This window comes from Phaethon aethereus, assembly GCF_964289735.1.
Source record: "Phaethon aethereus genome assembly, chromosome: 1".
Classification (NCBI taxonomy): Eukaryota; Metazoa; Chordata; class Aves; order Phaethontiformes; family Phaethontidae; genus Phaethon; species Phaethon aethereus.
The window spans coordinates 29013479-29029756 of record NC_138575.1 but is presented as its reverse complement, the minus strand read 5'-3'; the positions used below and the strand labels follow the sequence as shown (position 1 = coordinate 29029756).

Below are 16278 nucleotides of genomic sequence, written 5' to 3'. Positions count from 1 at the left end.
TTTAAAAAGCAACAAACCTCAAACAAAAAGAACCTGTCCTGGGAAAGACCTTATTATTTTGTGTTGCTTTAGCTTCCTCTTTGTCTTTAGAGAACATCCTGGCCAACATTTTGTTCTGTTCCTTTGTCACTTGACAAGAGCACTTAGTTGTTTTCTAATGTACAATGTGTATACACCCATCTTCAGTGGAGACAAACATGTGTTAACCTATTAGCTTTATAATTCTAACACAAACAAAAATGTAGTTGATGGAAGAACTTAATCTTTAAAGGTATGTTTATTTTAGATGTCTACTGGTCTGGCTTCAGGTTAGTGCCTGTAGCATGTAAACTACTTGAGCCCTTAGGCTGTTAAAGATGTCACCAAAATCACAGCAGGTTTGTATTTCTTCTTCCAGATAAGGAAAGAAGAAAGAAATAACTTCATACCCCTCCATCCATCCCTGTAGTTGCAAGTAGTAGCTTAATAGCTGCCAAAGTATCTTTTCTTCCTAAATAGACCATAATCTGCAGGAAGGTTTTGTAATTTCCTCGGGGATGTCTAATGACTATGGACACAGTGATCCTTCAAATTATAAAATAACTGAAAACATGGTCTTCCCTGCATCTTATGTGTTCTGTGTTGAGCAAGTGTTTTGTGAATAATCTGTTCCTTAATTTTGGACAGAAACAAGTTGAAAGTTGAGCTGTTTATATCCTTGTACATACAACAATAGTAGTATGACTTCTCAGACTAAATTGCAAACTTCTTGATAATAAAACTGTATCGCTACATCTAATTAATCCTGGCATTGTATTATTGTTGCCAAAACTAATCTTAGTACCAGAACTTGTCAGCTCTAGCTCACTTCTTATTCATGGTGAAAACCAAACTGGAGATGAGGCGTCTCCCTCATGATTATCAATCTTCCCCTTGCATCTACCCACAGCTAACTGGGAGTGCTCCTCATGCTGTTGGAGCAGTGGGTGGGAGTGTGGAGGTGTGTTCCCCTCTTCCTGTGGGTCATGAGCCTGCACACCCAACCACAACCACAGATCCATGGTCCTTCATCTGTCTGATTTGAGTGACATTCCCCAAAGGTTTAAAGAGCTGGAATGAGGCATTTTAAGTTTACTGTGTTACATGATTGCAGAAGTTATGGTGCTTGGTGTCTATTTTTCACCTCTAACTTCCAGTGGCTGTTACTCAGTTAATATCTGCTGATGTGTTGATATATTGTGTGAACACCTGACCTTTACTCTGCACTGGTTTTTGTATTCTCATGTTTCCTCTACACTATGAATTGGTCATCTGCCCTTTGAATCTTTTCACTGTGAAACCCTTTGTATATTACTTATGGTCATTGCTTTTGCTAACTGTGCTGTTTCCCTTTCTCCTTGGAAGGTAAACTGGTATTAGTCCAGTTGAAATATAATTGTAATGGGTATGTTCTGCTCTCAGTTGCTATCGGAGTAGTTTCAAATATACTCAGGGGTATTAGACTAATCACGTGTTTTATTTAATCCTCTCGGATGCCCACGTTAGTACTTATAAATGTGGGATTTGTTTATTTCTCGATCTCCTGTATTTTGCCAAGTCATGCTGCTTGCCCTAACAGCTGGATTAAATGTCTTTTGACTTGAGGTCTTGTGGCCTTGCTCTCTGTGATTTTTACAGCCACAGACCTAAGTCAGGGCTGCAAAGAACCTGCTTCCTCCCTTGTGTGGAACTTGCAGAGTGAGGTGGGCTGGGGAGACAAGTCACCAGAAAAATACTTGGTTTTGGCTAAGGCTAACTTTCTGCCTGCTAGCTCAACCCTATGACCAGGCTTGTGCAAACACTGTCACTTATGTAGGTACAATAGGAAGGTGAGGGGACCATAAAACATTGTCCTGATGTAAGCTTTGTAAAATGCTTAATCTTTTGCTTTAGTTGTGGATTGCAGATTGTAAAGGCAGCAGTAAGATCATTCGTGCAGCATATTTCTTGCAGCTGACTCTAGTTTGCTTCTTACTCTGACCACAGATGGGCTTGGGCCATGAGCAAGGATTTGGTGCCCCCTGCTTAAAATGCAAGGATAAGTGTGAAGGATTTGAGCTTCATTTCTGGAGGTAAGTGACACCAGATGTCTCTCAAGCTGTGACTCAGCACTGTGGATCTTGGCACGTTGTATGCAAATGTGTAACTGAATGCTGTTGTTCTCTCTTTCAATTACACTATTCACATGCTTTAAAGAAGCTGTGTCTGTTCAGGGCCAGGGCTTTTCAGCTGCATTACAACAGGGTGTCTAAGTGTATAAACACTTATGAATATACATTTCATCTGCACTGAAGTCAATGGTAGCACTTCTGGAGCATTTGCTTTAGCTTAATAAACAGTTCAAGTAGGTTTGTAAAAACATCTCTATCTCTACAGTAGGAGAGATGACAGGGAAGAAGTGTGCTTTATCTCAGTAATAAAGTACTTTCTCAGCTCCTAACCAAATGCATACACTTTGATCTGAGGTTTTTAGGTAAAATTATCTTGTCTACGTTGAAAAGATGTTGAAACTTTTGTATGTATCTACAAATTACTTGGAGGGGGAAGAGGTGTCATAATTCAAGTAAGTTAGATAGTACTTGGCCTTGGATGGTGCACTTTTCCTAAGTTAGTAAGAGATGATGATAGTTATAGTAAATAGGCAATGCTGTAGTCTATGCTATTACTTCTGCAGAAATTTTGTATTCCAGTAAGACTTTTATTGTCTTACTGAAACCTTAATGTATATGTCTAGCTACCTTAGTTCATTGATTATACTGGATATGCTTTAAGATATAGCTTAGTGATTCTGATGTATTAAAAGTTTTAAAGGGAGCAGCCTGCACAGGACATAAAGAAATGACTATTAGTAGCACTAGTACATACTAGAAATGAAAGTGATTGCATTTCACCAATGCTATTTAGCTATAGTCATAACTGTCTGCAGTAGGGTTTTATTTCATGGGGTTTACGGTACTATTTACATCCCAGCCAGAGTAGCATCAGGTGCAGATAAGGCCTAGGAGATTTCATATCTTTAAGTATTTGACTGTAGCTAAGACTGAAATTAAAAAATAATCAGAGAAACAGACCACAGCAAAAACTTGCTATAAGTTGATGAGGATGTAGCTTCTCAGTTATGTATCTGTAATATATAACTCTAGAAACAACCGACAAATAAGGACATGGATCAAAAAGTGGTAATACACTAATAAAGATGATCATCTAAAGATAGAAGAAACTTATGGAAAGACTTTTTTTTTTTCAATGCACATTTGGATTTGGAGGGGACTTGTATAGAGAAAATGGAGAAATAGAACACAGTGTGTGTAGGCAAATGGGTAAAACAGGAAAAAAAATTTTGCAAGAGTAAGTAGTGTTGTTTATCTGTGATTAGATGAGAAATTATGTCAATTCCTGCTGGAAAGATTTTTGTTTAGAGCCAGTGTGATAAATGGGGAAATCAAAGCAGGGGAGAAAAAAGACTATGCCAGTTAACTTTCTCAACTTGTCCTTGTTGTCCTCTTCTTCTTAATTCCTGTTATTAAGAGACCTTGTAATTCCTATCTTATTCTTCAACAGGGAAGAATTTGGGATAAAAAGATATAAAATGTTTAAAGTTATTTAGTAATGTAATAGCATGTTTACCAAGCTAGAATGTGTCTGTTTCTCTGTGTGTATTTGGAGGTGTTTGTGTGTGTTCATATACATTTCACTGTGCTCCTGTGGTTAGGACTCATTGTGCCAGGTCCCAAACATGCAGCTTGTCAGAGGTCAGAGTACTGGCTGTCCTAGAAAGCAAGAGCAGTGTATTAAATAGCAAGTAAGAAAGACATAAAAATAGTGGCTGTTTAGTTAAGATTAAGGTTTAATTTGGTAATCTAATTTACACAGGATAGACCAGATAAATAAGGTGGCTGGAAGTAGTCTGAGAAGGATCTTGTAGGTGTCAGATAAATGTGGCACATGCCTCAGTGGTTAACTTTTCAACTATTTCAGAGGCAATTCAAGAATGGGTTAGTGTCCTGGTTTCAGCCAGGATAGAGCTGGTTTTCTTCACAGAAGCTAGTGTGAGGCTATGCTTTGGATTTGGGATGAGAAACTGTTCGATAATGTGCTGATGTTTTGGGTTGTTGCTGAGCAGTCAAGGACAGTCCAGCTCCTCGTGCTGGGCTGCAGCGAGCAGGCTGGGGGTGCACGGGGAGCTGGGAGGGGACACAGCCGGGACAGCTGACCCAGACTGGCCAAAGAGATATTCCCTACCATACGACGTCATGCCCAGTACATAAACTGGAGTTGGCCAGGGGGTGGAAATGGCTGCTGGGGGACAGGCTATCGATCGCCGGGTGGTGAGCAATTGCTGTATTGGGCATCACTTGTTCTTGTACAGTCCTCTGTTGGTATTGTTATCATCGTTGTTTCCTTCTCTCTTTCTGTCCTATTAAACTGTTTTTATCTCAACCCACGAGTTTTTTCCCAATTCTCTCCCCTATCCCACTGGGTGAGGGGGGAGTGAGCGAGTGGCTGTGTGGTGCTTAGTTGCTGGCTGGGCTAAACCACAACAGTCAGAAAACATCTGTTTCTTCTTCTGCTACTGGGGACAGGAAGGGTGTGAATCTGAAGTGTGAAAGCAGTCTTGTGTAAACAGCTTTCAAAAGAAAAAATATATTAATGTATGCTTTGCTTGATACAAAGATTTTGGGAGTCCATCACTTGAACAGAAAGGGATGGATCCTGATTACCTGTTCGCTTAGTCACGATAGCCTTAAAATCTGAAACTCCATTTTAAGTAGACGCAAACTGTAGCAGAAGTGGAGAGAATATAGTCTTTATAACATGAGTGATCAGGAGTGGTTCAAGCTTAGTCATTAATTTCACTATTTCTTATCTGTAAAAGATGTGTGGTGAAGTAGGGATTGTCGTTAGAGAAACTGTTGCAAGTCGGGAAGAATAACTGTGGTGGGTTGACCCTAGCCAGCAGCCAAGCACCCAGGCAGCTGCTCGCTCCCTGTCCCCTCACAGTGGGATGGGAGAGAGAAAAGGAATGACAGAAGTGAGAAAACTCATGGGCTGAAATAAAGTGGGTTTAATGGGTGAAGGAAGGAGGAGGAATAATACCCAAGTGATGCAAAGGCAGTCACCACCTCCCACCAGCAGACCAATCCCCAGCCAGTCTCCAAGCAGTAGCCAGTTTGGAAGTCAGAAACCCGGCTGCCTTCATCCTGTACCACATCTTATTGCTGAGCATGACACTGCATGTTATATAGTATCCCTGTGGCAGATTTGAGTCGGCTGTGCCCCCTTCCAGCTTCTTGCCCATCTCCAGCTTAGTTGCTGAGGTAGGGATAGAGTCCAAAAAAAGTGAAAGCCCTGACACTGTGCAAGCACTGCTCAGCAATGGCAAGTGCTATCAATATTGTTTTAGCCACAAATTGAAGAGGCAGCGCCATACGAGCACTATGAAGAAAGGTACCTGCATGCCAGCTGGATCCAGTGCAGTAAGTAAGGCAGTAGCTGTGTTTGCAGTGCATGGGCTGGCTGAAGTCCTTGCTGTGGCCTGTGTAAGGGTGACACTGCCCTCTCCTGGGTGGAGCTGAGGAGCTTCAGCGGATCACGTAATTCTTGTTCCCTGATCTGATACATGAAAACTCTTGTGTACCTCAAAGAGCGAAGGTGTAATTTCGCTGTGTATTTCTGCACAAAAGACCCTCAATTCTGCCTTCATGGAGTCAGGTGGGAAAGTGTGTGGGGAGAAAAATCCAAGTATACCTGTCTGGTAGCATGGTTTTACACAGTTGCTACACTGTTGTTCTGTATGCTGGGAGCATTTGGAAAATACCTCTTCTGGGGTAGCAAGTGCTCTTTAAGCACTTTGTGCAATAATTCTTGGCACAGTGTGTGAGATGGTTATGTAGGTGCAAACTTAGGCTAGTACAGAAATGGTGGTAAACCCTTAAGTAAGCCCTTAGTAAAATTTGTTCCTAAATTTTGAAGTTCTGAAAGCCTCAGTGTGGTGAGCTGAATGCAAAATTAGTACAATGGGAGCTACAGTCTACAATGGTAACTAAACAATGAATACCTGCTTTATCTGAGTGTGCTAATAGTTTTTGCTTTTGAAATTGTCTTTAGAATCAATGCTTCCATCCAAATGTAGCAGCCGCAGACAGGGTCTTTTCGATTCAGTTGTTAGTTTTGCAGTCTGAAGGAATTCTGCTTCTGCAAAATTACCAGGGCAGGCTGGCTGTAAGAGATGGCTACTTGGATAAATGCTTGTTCTTAGGGAATGTGTTTCCCACTAGAGGGAATTGTGGGATAGGAGTTGGAAGATGCTAAAAGCCAGGAGGGAAGGTTATGATTTATCTTGGTCATGTATATACCAGGAAGTGGTAATAGTCTCCGGTGTGGCTTGCCAAGATATTAAAAAACTTCTGGAGACAAGCATCTTAAGCTTGGGAACAACCATTTTCAGCATCTGGCATCTCTGCATGGATACAATCCCTTGGAAGGTAGAGAGCACTTAAGTTGACTTTAACATTTTCTGATACTAAGGCTGTCAGGCAAGTACTAAGGCACAGAGCAAAGCACTTGCAATTACTATAGCTGCATTAATAGCAAGAAAACATAACAGAAGGAAACATGGGGAGAGGTTAGTCTTTGTGTGGAGGATACAAGGCTCAAGACTTGACAGAAATTTTGTTGAGGGCTCTTTTGTGTTTGCAGCTGCCACCTCTCACTAGGAGCCACTGCAAAGCCAGGGTAGGAAGAATCATGATCTGAATTATTCTTCCTCTCCATACGCCAACACATAGGGAAGTAGGAGGTTTGATTGATATTTAGTTTTGGGGAAGGAACTAGAAGTCTTTGATCCTTGCTGTCAGTAGAAATCCAGCACACAGGAATTTGCCAGCCTGGGAAAGAGGATGAAATCTGCTTACCACCTTCTTTCTACCTACCTGAGAGCTGGAAGCAAGACACAATCTACTAAATATGTCTTTTACAGTGATATGCAACGTCTAATTCCACAAATTTGAAGCTTCATCCCTACCTTCCATGTTTTGAATGGGAAAAGCTTCCCAAATTGCTGAGATTTGACTGGAGGAACACTTCTCGCATTTGGTGAAGTCCTGAGAGCTGTGAACACATAAGCAGGAGGTCCCTAATACCCCTTTCAGTAGGGATGTTGCTGAATGTCCTCAAATGGAGGTCCTCTGATGTGGCACCTTAGTGGAAGAAGGTGTGACTAAGCTGTAAACAGTATTCTACAGGAAGAGTTATGTGTGTAAATGTCAACTGGATATCTCTTAGGAACGGAAATTGTTCAAGAAAAGGGTTTATAAATCAGGACAGGAAGCTTTTTTTTTGGCTGTTAGCAGTGTATAGACATCTTCATGTGGCTGAGATCCAGGAGAGTCTTGGGGAACAGGGGAAATGGCAACAGTCTCAGGGATTTTCCTTTGACTTGCTGAGAAATGCTGATGTCAGTTGTGACTCCATTCTCCACATTCTTTCTGGATTGTTTTCTCCTGCATTTGGAGACTTAATTATCCACAGGCTCTAATGCCAGGGCCACTACACTGTAACATAGTCCCTGTAACAGCTTCTTGCAAAATCTATGTAGGCAAAGAGTCATTCACTTAATTTTGAAGGAGCAAGGAGATAACATTGGACTGAAATGTATACAGTCAATTTTTTAAGTAAGTGTGGGGTGGGGGAAGATTAGTATCTCATTCTTTTCAATGCAAGTATAAAGCACAGTACTTCGATGCCAGTTTTCACAGTGGGACCCAGGAAGGACCTGAGGACAAGTTGTATGCTTTCACTTTGCAAATATCTGTTCATCTATTTATCGGGATGACAGAAGATCTCTCAAGGGTTCTGAAATTAGTGAAACATGTTAAGCCTTCAAGGTGGGACTGAGGATGATAAAAGCGATTGAGTTGGGGTGCTTTCCTAGTTGGAAAGAGAAACAAGATCTCAAAGCTGTTCTGCATTCTGAGATAATACTACTAGAAAATAAATATGCAATTTTGTGACATAGTTTGAGCAGAAATAAGGTGCCCTTGTCTTTTCCAGCACTGTGAAAGTCTCAGGGGAAGAATTCCACCACAGCTTGTTTGCAATGGTCTGGTCTCTGCAGGCTGTCGACGCTGCTTCACTGTAGTTGGATGCTGTACAGAGTGGGGAGAACTGCATAAACTGTCATGCTGCTGTTGTGACCACACAGGCAGTATGAGCATATGAATTGTTCTTACTGAGTTCTGTTTTGCAAGCAGAGCAGTTCTGGACAGCTAAGACTATATTTTATTTGCATGAGTCTGCAGGTTACCCGAGAATGTCTGTTTGTTCACCAATGTTATAAGATTACATCCTGTCAAGAGGCAAGACTAAAACTGGGGCTTACTGTTGCTGAAGACTTAAGTTGAAAAAGTGAAGAAAGTATCTGTAAGCTGTTGCTCAAATGGACTAAATGCTTGAATTCCAGTTGCATGTGTGCTGTGAGGCATATAGCTGCATGATTGTTATGATGTAATAATAAACTAAACCTGCAAAAAGTAAGGTCTGATTCTGTCACCTACTATTAGATCTCAAAGAAGATATGACTGAGATATGATATTAGTATATGAAATATAAGATAGGGTATTAGTATATTAAATAATATCTAAGTATTAGCTAGGTGAAGGACCCATGTAGACTGATGCTGAAGATCTTGCAAAAATTGTTGTGAGTGCTTGAGTTGTATAGTACAGCATTTAGGCTTAATGGGCAATGCTAGGTCACACTTTAATGTTTTGGTAAGCTGGCTTGTCTAATCCAAGGTTCTGTTTATTATGTGTAAATAGTTTAATTATGCTTAAGGTAATAACTTGTTATTTAATCTGCCTTAATCAAAGAAGTTCAAATGTGTTATATCTAAGTAAAGCCTTCTACCTTTTAAGGATGTTAGCTGTGAAAATTCTCTGTACAGCATGTGCCAGAGAACCTCTGACTTGGTTCAGAGCTGTTTGAAAGGTTTTGTCCATATAAGCCTTTCACTTTTCTTTCATCTTTTTTAAATGCTGAACTTTGAATAGAACTTGGTGCAATTATACTGCATATATGGCAGTATGCATTTTTTCCTTTCTAGGAAATACTTGTTTCCACTTGATAGCAACCCTGTGATAACCAAATATCATACATACAGTGAAATGCATATGAAGAAAACAGTATAGTGTGTGTAATTTTGAGTGTATAAAGAGAACCTGGGGGAAAAAAAACCTAAAAGCACAACTAAATGATTGCTGGAGGGATCATACAGATGCATTTATGTTAACTCATGGGTGACTAACTATAATAAATCTGGTAGGTGGGTGATAATGGACATATATGTGTGTGATCAGTACTGAGATGTAACTGAAGGAATGATGTAGCATCATATTCAAAATGCATTACTATAGTTGATACCAATCTGACTACAGTCGCTGAACAAAGAATGTAAATAACCCAACGGGAGAAATAAAGAATAGTCTCAAGAGAGGCTTGACATGTTGCAGAGTAACTTGTATATTTCCTAATCAAAGCACTGAAAACAAGGTTTTGGGTTCCCAGTGATGTTGTTACTATGTGTGCAGCTGGTGTGAGGTGTAATTTTTAGTTGAGACTCTAACTTTTTTTCTGTTTCCATAAATTTCAGAAAAATATGCCGCAACTGCAAGTGTGGCCAGGAAGAGCATGATGTCCTCACAAGCAATGAGGAAGACCGGAAAGTGGGGAAACTCTTTGAAGATACAAAATACACCACCCTTATTGCAAAACTGAAGAATGATGGCATTCCCATGTATAAACGCAATGTAATGATACTGACTAATCCAGTGCCAGCCAAGAAGAATATATCCATCAATACTGTGACTTATGAGTGGGCTCCTCCTGTTCAGAATCAGACACTTGTAAGTCTAACCCACTTTTTCTTCATGTTCAAGGCAGGATTTGATGGGAGATACAGGAGTAGAGTAGGATAAATTTGAATTTGTTTCTTGTAGTCATTCTGTGTGTACCTCTTCTTTTTTTCCTTATCAAAACTGAAAATATGGTGTCCGCTTAATGAGTCTTGCCTGTGTCATCTTGCAGATATGGATGCTTGTCTATGGAACTTCTTGAACTGGGGAGATGAGGTGTTTTTTAATAGTTAGGTTTAAGAGTTATCTGTTAAGTGCCTGGAGTATAATTTCTCTAACCTGCCTTTTTTAGTAAACTTGAAAAGTTTCCATGGAGTGTGGGCTAAAAAGCAGGGGAGGGAAAAAACCCCAAACAAAAAAAAAACCCCAACTCTACAACAATTTGTCATTGTTTAAAGTTAAGGGGAACACTCAGTCTTGCATATAGCTTTTACTGTATATGGTAAGAACAAGGTCAGTGTTGACATCTAAAAGAGCGCTCTTCCAGTAAGTTTTTCAGCTGAAGTAGATGAGATGGTAGATAGCCTTCTGAGGATTTTGCTTCACTTTTCAAACTTTGATTGCTAATTTACTGTACTACAGTAATTCCATGCCAGAATCACGTTATCTCTGACCCACCTCTCAAAATATCCTTTTTCAGTGAATTAATCAAACTTTGTATATCTAAATCAACTAATACCCAGTTACCACTTTGATCTTTAAGCTTGTCCTTGCTTTATTAAAACTGGAGTTTTTTTGCTTTATTTAGCTAGAATTATTTCTGCAGTGAGCAGTGTGCCCTAGGCAAGCTATTTAAACTTCTACTTTTTAAAGCTGTACTGATGATCAGTAGTTTTAGGTAGCTTTCAAGAGACAAGGTGCTGTGTAAATGCTGATCGTTGTTTGCTCTGAGAAGTAATAACTCTCTTCTCCAAAATGCTTAAAAAAGCCTGTCTCTTACTCTGGTAAGAAGCCAATTAATGCATCTGCTGTATTTTTATCTCCATCTACTGTGTTTTGGGAGCTTAATGTTTATGGAGAGCGCCTTGTTTTTGACAAATTTGACTGTCGCTAACAACACTAGAGATGATCTTAGTCATGTGTTTGCTTAAGAGGATGGGTCTATAGTTGAGGTGGCATCTGATATCCGATTCCTCCTGGTTCAGGCTAGACAGTATATGCAGATGCTACCACAGGAGAAGCAGCCTGTTGCTGGCTCGGAAGGCGCGCAGTACAGGAAGAAGCAGTTGGCTAAGCAGCTGCCGGCTCATGATCAGGATCCTTCAAAATGCCACGAGCTCTCCCCCAGTGAAGTGAAGCAGATGGAACAATTTGTGAAGAAGTACAAAAATGAGGCACTTGGCGTAGGAGATGTCAAGCTCCCGGGTGAGGTGGAAATGAGAGCTACTGAGAAGAATGATGTGAAGAATGGTGATAGAGGCACCTCAGCTGCTGTAGGAGCGATGGAGGACAAGTCCCCAGATCAGAAGGCATCTCAGTATGTAAGTATAAGAAAGGAAAGATAAAACAAGAAGGTATATTACCATTTGAGTACTCTCTTGAGTTGTTTTAACCCAATTAACTTGTTTATTAACTTGGAATAGGGAAAATCTGGGGAGGGAAAGAAAGAAGGGAACTGGAGAACATTGTGAAAGTCAAGGGCAGGAGGCACTCTGTCCTCTTCAGTAATTGTATCAAAGATGCTTTGTTTTTACATTACACCTGTTTTCACTTCCAAAGTTTTCTTACTCAAGCACTGAGTATACATCCTACTGTTGAGGCCAGGCATATCTCATCACTGTGTGTAGTGGTTTAGAAAGAGGCTTAGGAGTGTTTAATAGTGTAAGTGAACATTTCAGTTGCTTATCTATTGTTAGGTACTGAATTTACCTTGTGCTAAATAATCAGGACTTGGATATATTAGTTTTAAGTATTTTTGGTCTGATTTAGTCTCAGCTATATGCTGTAGCATTACCTCAACCTTTTTTTTAACAGTTCAAAAGATACCAATACAGAGGAGAGCTCTTAAATACCTTACAGAAAAATTGCCATCCTTGTCTACACTCTTTTTTTTCTATCCATTAGTGCTGCATCTTTGTTTTCCAGATTTTCTTGTATGTTGTCTTTCAGACTGACTCTGAAAGCATGTATTCCTGTAGCTGTGGTAAATAATTAATTTTTCAAGTGATTCTGTTATAGGAATGCGTTGCAATTCTTTTAAACGTGATTTAAAAAAACCAACAAAACAAAAACAACAGGTCTTCGCTATTCATGTAAATATACCAATAATAATTGCTTCTGTGTTAAAAAAAATCTACTTCACCATGTTTAAAAGAGAAAAAAGGATATTCAGCAAATTTTCATCTTGTAGATAAGCCAATTTCTTTGTGCATATTTTAACCACCTATGCTGGGGATGTTGCAAATGGTTGGTAAATTGTCTTGCCCCAATCCGGGTCCATACAACTACTAAACCTTCCAGTTAACTCTTCTTGGAGTATGAGGTCTAAAGTAGAAAGATGGGGGGGGGGGGGGGAAGCTTTATGTACATATATATTTATGCTTCCCCTTTCATTCTGCTCCAAGCTGTTCTTCCTCCCCTTTTGATGTGTCTCTCTGTCAATTTTGAAATTGCTTGTCTGAAACAAGTGTGGAGATCTGATCAATATACCTTACAGATGAGACACTTTAAAAAAAAAAAAAAAACAAGCAAACAACATAATATATATGTGTATATATCTACACACAACTGAAAACTGAGGCTGTTTGTGGCTGGGCTTGTAGTGATGTGAATCATAGAGAAAACCTTCCCAAGATGTTCAGCCCAGTCCACAGAGCAACTGGAGTGAAGGAAATGCCAAACTAGTGATTAAACTGTAGATGAAAATATTTGTTTCAGTAACACAAACCACCTGTGCTTTTTGACTTGATGACAAAACCCTGTCTGTAAGCAGGTATAGGGCAGGAGACTGACCATGAACGTTTTGGAACTATTTGTAGTGTAGCTGTATTCATAAACTTTGTAGTCTCTTTTCCATAATTGTTCTCCCCATCCTAGGATTGTTAATCACAGACTATTGGACAACATCCATGAGTGACTAGCATCCCTTGAATACAGCTTTAAACAGAATGAGTTTGAAATAGTCACAATTTTTTTCTCACTAGTGATGCAGATAGGGCCTGATCTTCTCATGACCTCTAAGTACAGCCATTTACTTGTTATGTGTTCTTGTCATAGTCTAGTCAGTTAGCTTTGGAGGCTCCTTATTATTCCCTCCTTGTTCTTGAGTATGCAAGGCTCATAGACCATAACATAAATTTTAATTGTGGTGGTATTTTTTTTAAGAACTGGACTGCAGTTGCAAGACTGTGAATATGGCAAAATACAGTAATTCATTTAAGTAGCACTAGTGCTATGTCACTAGAATGTACATCATCTTGAATTGCTTGGTTAAACCTGTACTGTAGCATCATGTCGCACTACTATCTGATCATGGGAGTAAACTAATGCTTTAATTTCAGTCTGGGAAGGGGGATTTATTGAATACGTCAGTAATATGTAATTGCCATAAATGTACCTCTTAAAAGACTTATTTAACTGTGTAATAATCTCTTTCCAGTCCTGCTATTGCTGCAAACTGAACATGAAAGAAGGTGACCCAGCCGTCTATGCAGAACGTGCTGGATATGACAAATTGTGGCACCCAGCTTGTTTTGTCTGTTGTACCTGCAGTGAACTTCTAGTAGACATGATCTATTTCTGGAAGAACGGTAACCTGTACTGTGGAAGACATTACTGTGACAGTGAAAAGCCCCGCTGCGCTGGATGTGATGAGGTAGGGAATAGCCTAGTCCTTTGGTTTAGCACACAAGTTTGCTCCCCTGAGAAGTGAATATGATTTTCAGTAAAATATTTCAGTCCAAGGAGATTATGAGCCTTCACCAGTTTTAGCTGGTGATAGTTGCAAGAAACTGAAACCGATATGGACACTCCACGTTCAGGAAGATCCATAGTTTGCTTTGGATTTGGCGGGGATTTTCTGTGGCCGACAGGGACATAGGATGTAATACATGAGTGCAGATTCTTCTACGAAGTCTCAATTATGCAGTTATTTCCTCATGAAGGGCACTAGGGGGAGTGCCTCACTAAATTACACGTTGTGCAGCATCCAGAGAACAGCCTGACTGGTGTCTTTGGCATCTATTGGCTCTTAATAAATGAAATGGAGGCTTTTGGGAACCAAACAAGTGAATTTATTTGGTTTTGTTGTTGAAATCATTTGAAATGGTGGAATCACCAGGAGTTCCTTGGAAATTACTAAAACATCTTGAGACTAGCTTTAAGCAAAAGAAATGCTATTCAAATGCATATTTGAATATTTGTTTGTATCTTGCTTATAGCTGATATTCAGCAATGAATATACTCAAGCAGAAGGTCAAAACTGGCATCTGAAACACTTCTGCTGTTTTGACTGTGATTGCGTTTTGGCTGGAGAAATCTATGTAATGGTGAATGACAAGCCAGTCTGCAAACCGTGCTATGTGAAGAACCATGCTGCGGTAAGATCCTTACAGACGCGTTGGTGCTGTGAGGGAAGGCAACGTACATCGATGGAGCTTGAAATTCTTACTTTCTCCCAGTGTGGGAGTATCTGAAGAGTATAAATTGAATGCAAGTTTAGGCTCAAGTTAATAATCTTTTTCCCTTCTGAAAAAAAAAAAAATTAAAAGCAGACAAGTATTTTGTCAACTCATAAACTTGAAGAAAAGCCACTGGTGGAGGGGGAGGCTGTTCTGAAAATGCCTTTAATTTTGTCAGTGGTGAAGCAGGATTTTGTAACAGGAGTAAAGTAGGTGAAGGTGAGTAATGCTGCTAAATGTTTAGTTCGTGTTAACCATAGTTCAGTGTGACCAGTGGGAGTCAACTTCAGCTGGTCTGCTAAAAGCCTGTAGTAGCAACTGCAATTTAGGTACTCTTACTTTATAACTCATGTGGTTAGAAATACAAAGGAGGGTGACTGACAGGATAAAGCTAGAAGTTTGGGAAGGGATGGTAGTTCTTGATTCCTAGTTATGCTAGGAAGTCTGAGATGATGGTCTGTTCATATCTACCAATTAACTAGCTATTAGCTGGCAGTTCAGTCTAATGTGCGTCACCAGACTGATTACATAGTTAATGGAGGTAAAAACTATTATCTTTAGCTGACAGTTAATAATCTTCTCGGGTAAGTGTGAGGAATTACCTTTTGGAAAAGCTTTTTTTTTTTCCCTCTTAAAACACTAACTTCCTTGAGATCTAAACGATAATCTTTGATAACTAGATTTTAAGATGAATTACATCCTAGACTTTGTAGTAACCTTTAATTCTTTGGCATTGCTTTTACAGCTGCCAAGGCACAGGAAGATTTCTAACTAATCTCTTCAAATGTATGGGTTAATATATGAAGATCTGTGCTGTTTGGCAAGACAAGTTTTCATCATTATTTGGGCATTGGGAAATCCTAACCATCATAACTGTCTAATTTTAATCCCAGCAGCAACTAACTTGTGTGTATTTTATTATTTTACTTTGTGTCCTTGGCTACATTCTGATCGGAAATTCTGCTTTAAAAATAAAGGAAAACCAAAAGGTGGAGACTTTTTTCAAAGGCTTCTTTTAACACCTGTGTCTCTTTTCCCAAAAACATGTAAGAATTACAGCTTTTCTTGGACTTTTGGAGGTGATATGTATGCTTCATTTAAGTGTCATTTTGTTTCTAAACAGATCTGCCAAGGCTGTCATAATGCTATAGATCCAGAAGTTCAGCGTGTGTCATACAACAACTTCAACTGGCACGCTACGCAGGAATGCTTTTTGTGTTCCTGTTGCAGCAAGTGTCTAATTGGCCAGAAGTTCATGCCGGTGGAAGGGATGGTCTTTTGCTCAGTGGAATGTAAGAAAAAGATGGTGTCTTAAGAGAAGACATGCGCCGAACCAAACATTGCTATATTCCAAAGGCTCTTGCATTTCTACTGTAAAATATATAGTATTGAGCATTTAAAGTTATTGGAAGTACTAAATAGCATTTTCCCAAAGATTTTCTTTTTAATTACTAAAACTTGCTATGTAATCTTCATTTCTTAGCCATAATAATACTTTTTGGAATATTGTTCCTGAGTCTTACGTCAAATGACTTATATCCCGGAAATGTAAGAAAAAATATGTTACGAATTATATACACTTTAAGGGATCCCTTCATTGTGAAGGATCTCTTTGCTGTGTCTTGTCTAATGGAAAAGGAGAATGTGAAAATGCTCCAATTTTCTTGTTTTGTATGATAGATGTAATTCTTCCACTTTTGGTTTCACTAACTTATCATTTTTATCATTTC

The 16278-nt window shown here is 39.5% G+C and overlaps 1 protein-coding gene across 1 annotated transcript; it reads left to right on the top strand.

Moving 5' to 3' along the window:
* Positions 1–2004: 2004 nt before the first annotated feature.
* Positions 2005–15863, top strand: TES (testin LIM domain protein; the record flags this gene model as incomplete). The annotated part of the gene is made up of 6 exons (XM_082006754.1): positions 2005–2090; positions 9668–9920; positions 11075–11410; positions 13528–13743; positions 14309–14467; positions 15672–15863. The coding sequence occupies 6 exons, from the start codon at positions 2005–2007 to the stop codon at positions 15861–15863; spliced, it is 1242 nt and encodes a 413-aa protein (XP_081862880.1).
* Between the last annotated feature and the right edge of the window lie 415 nt (positions 15864–16278).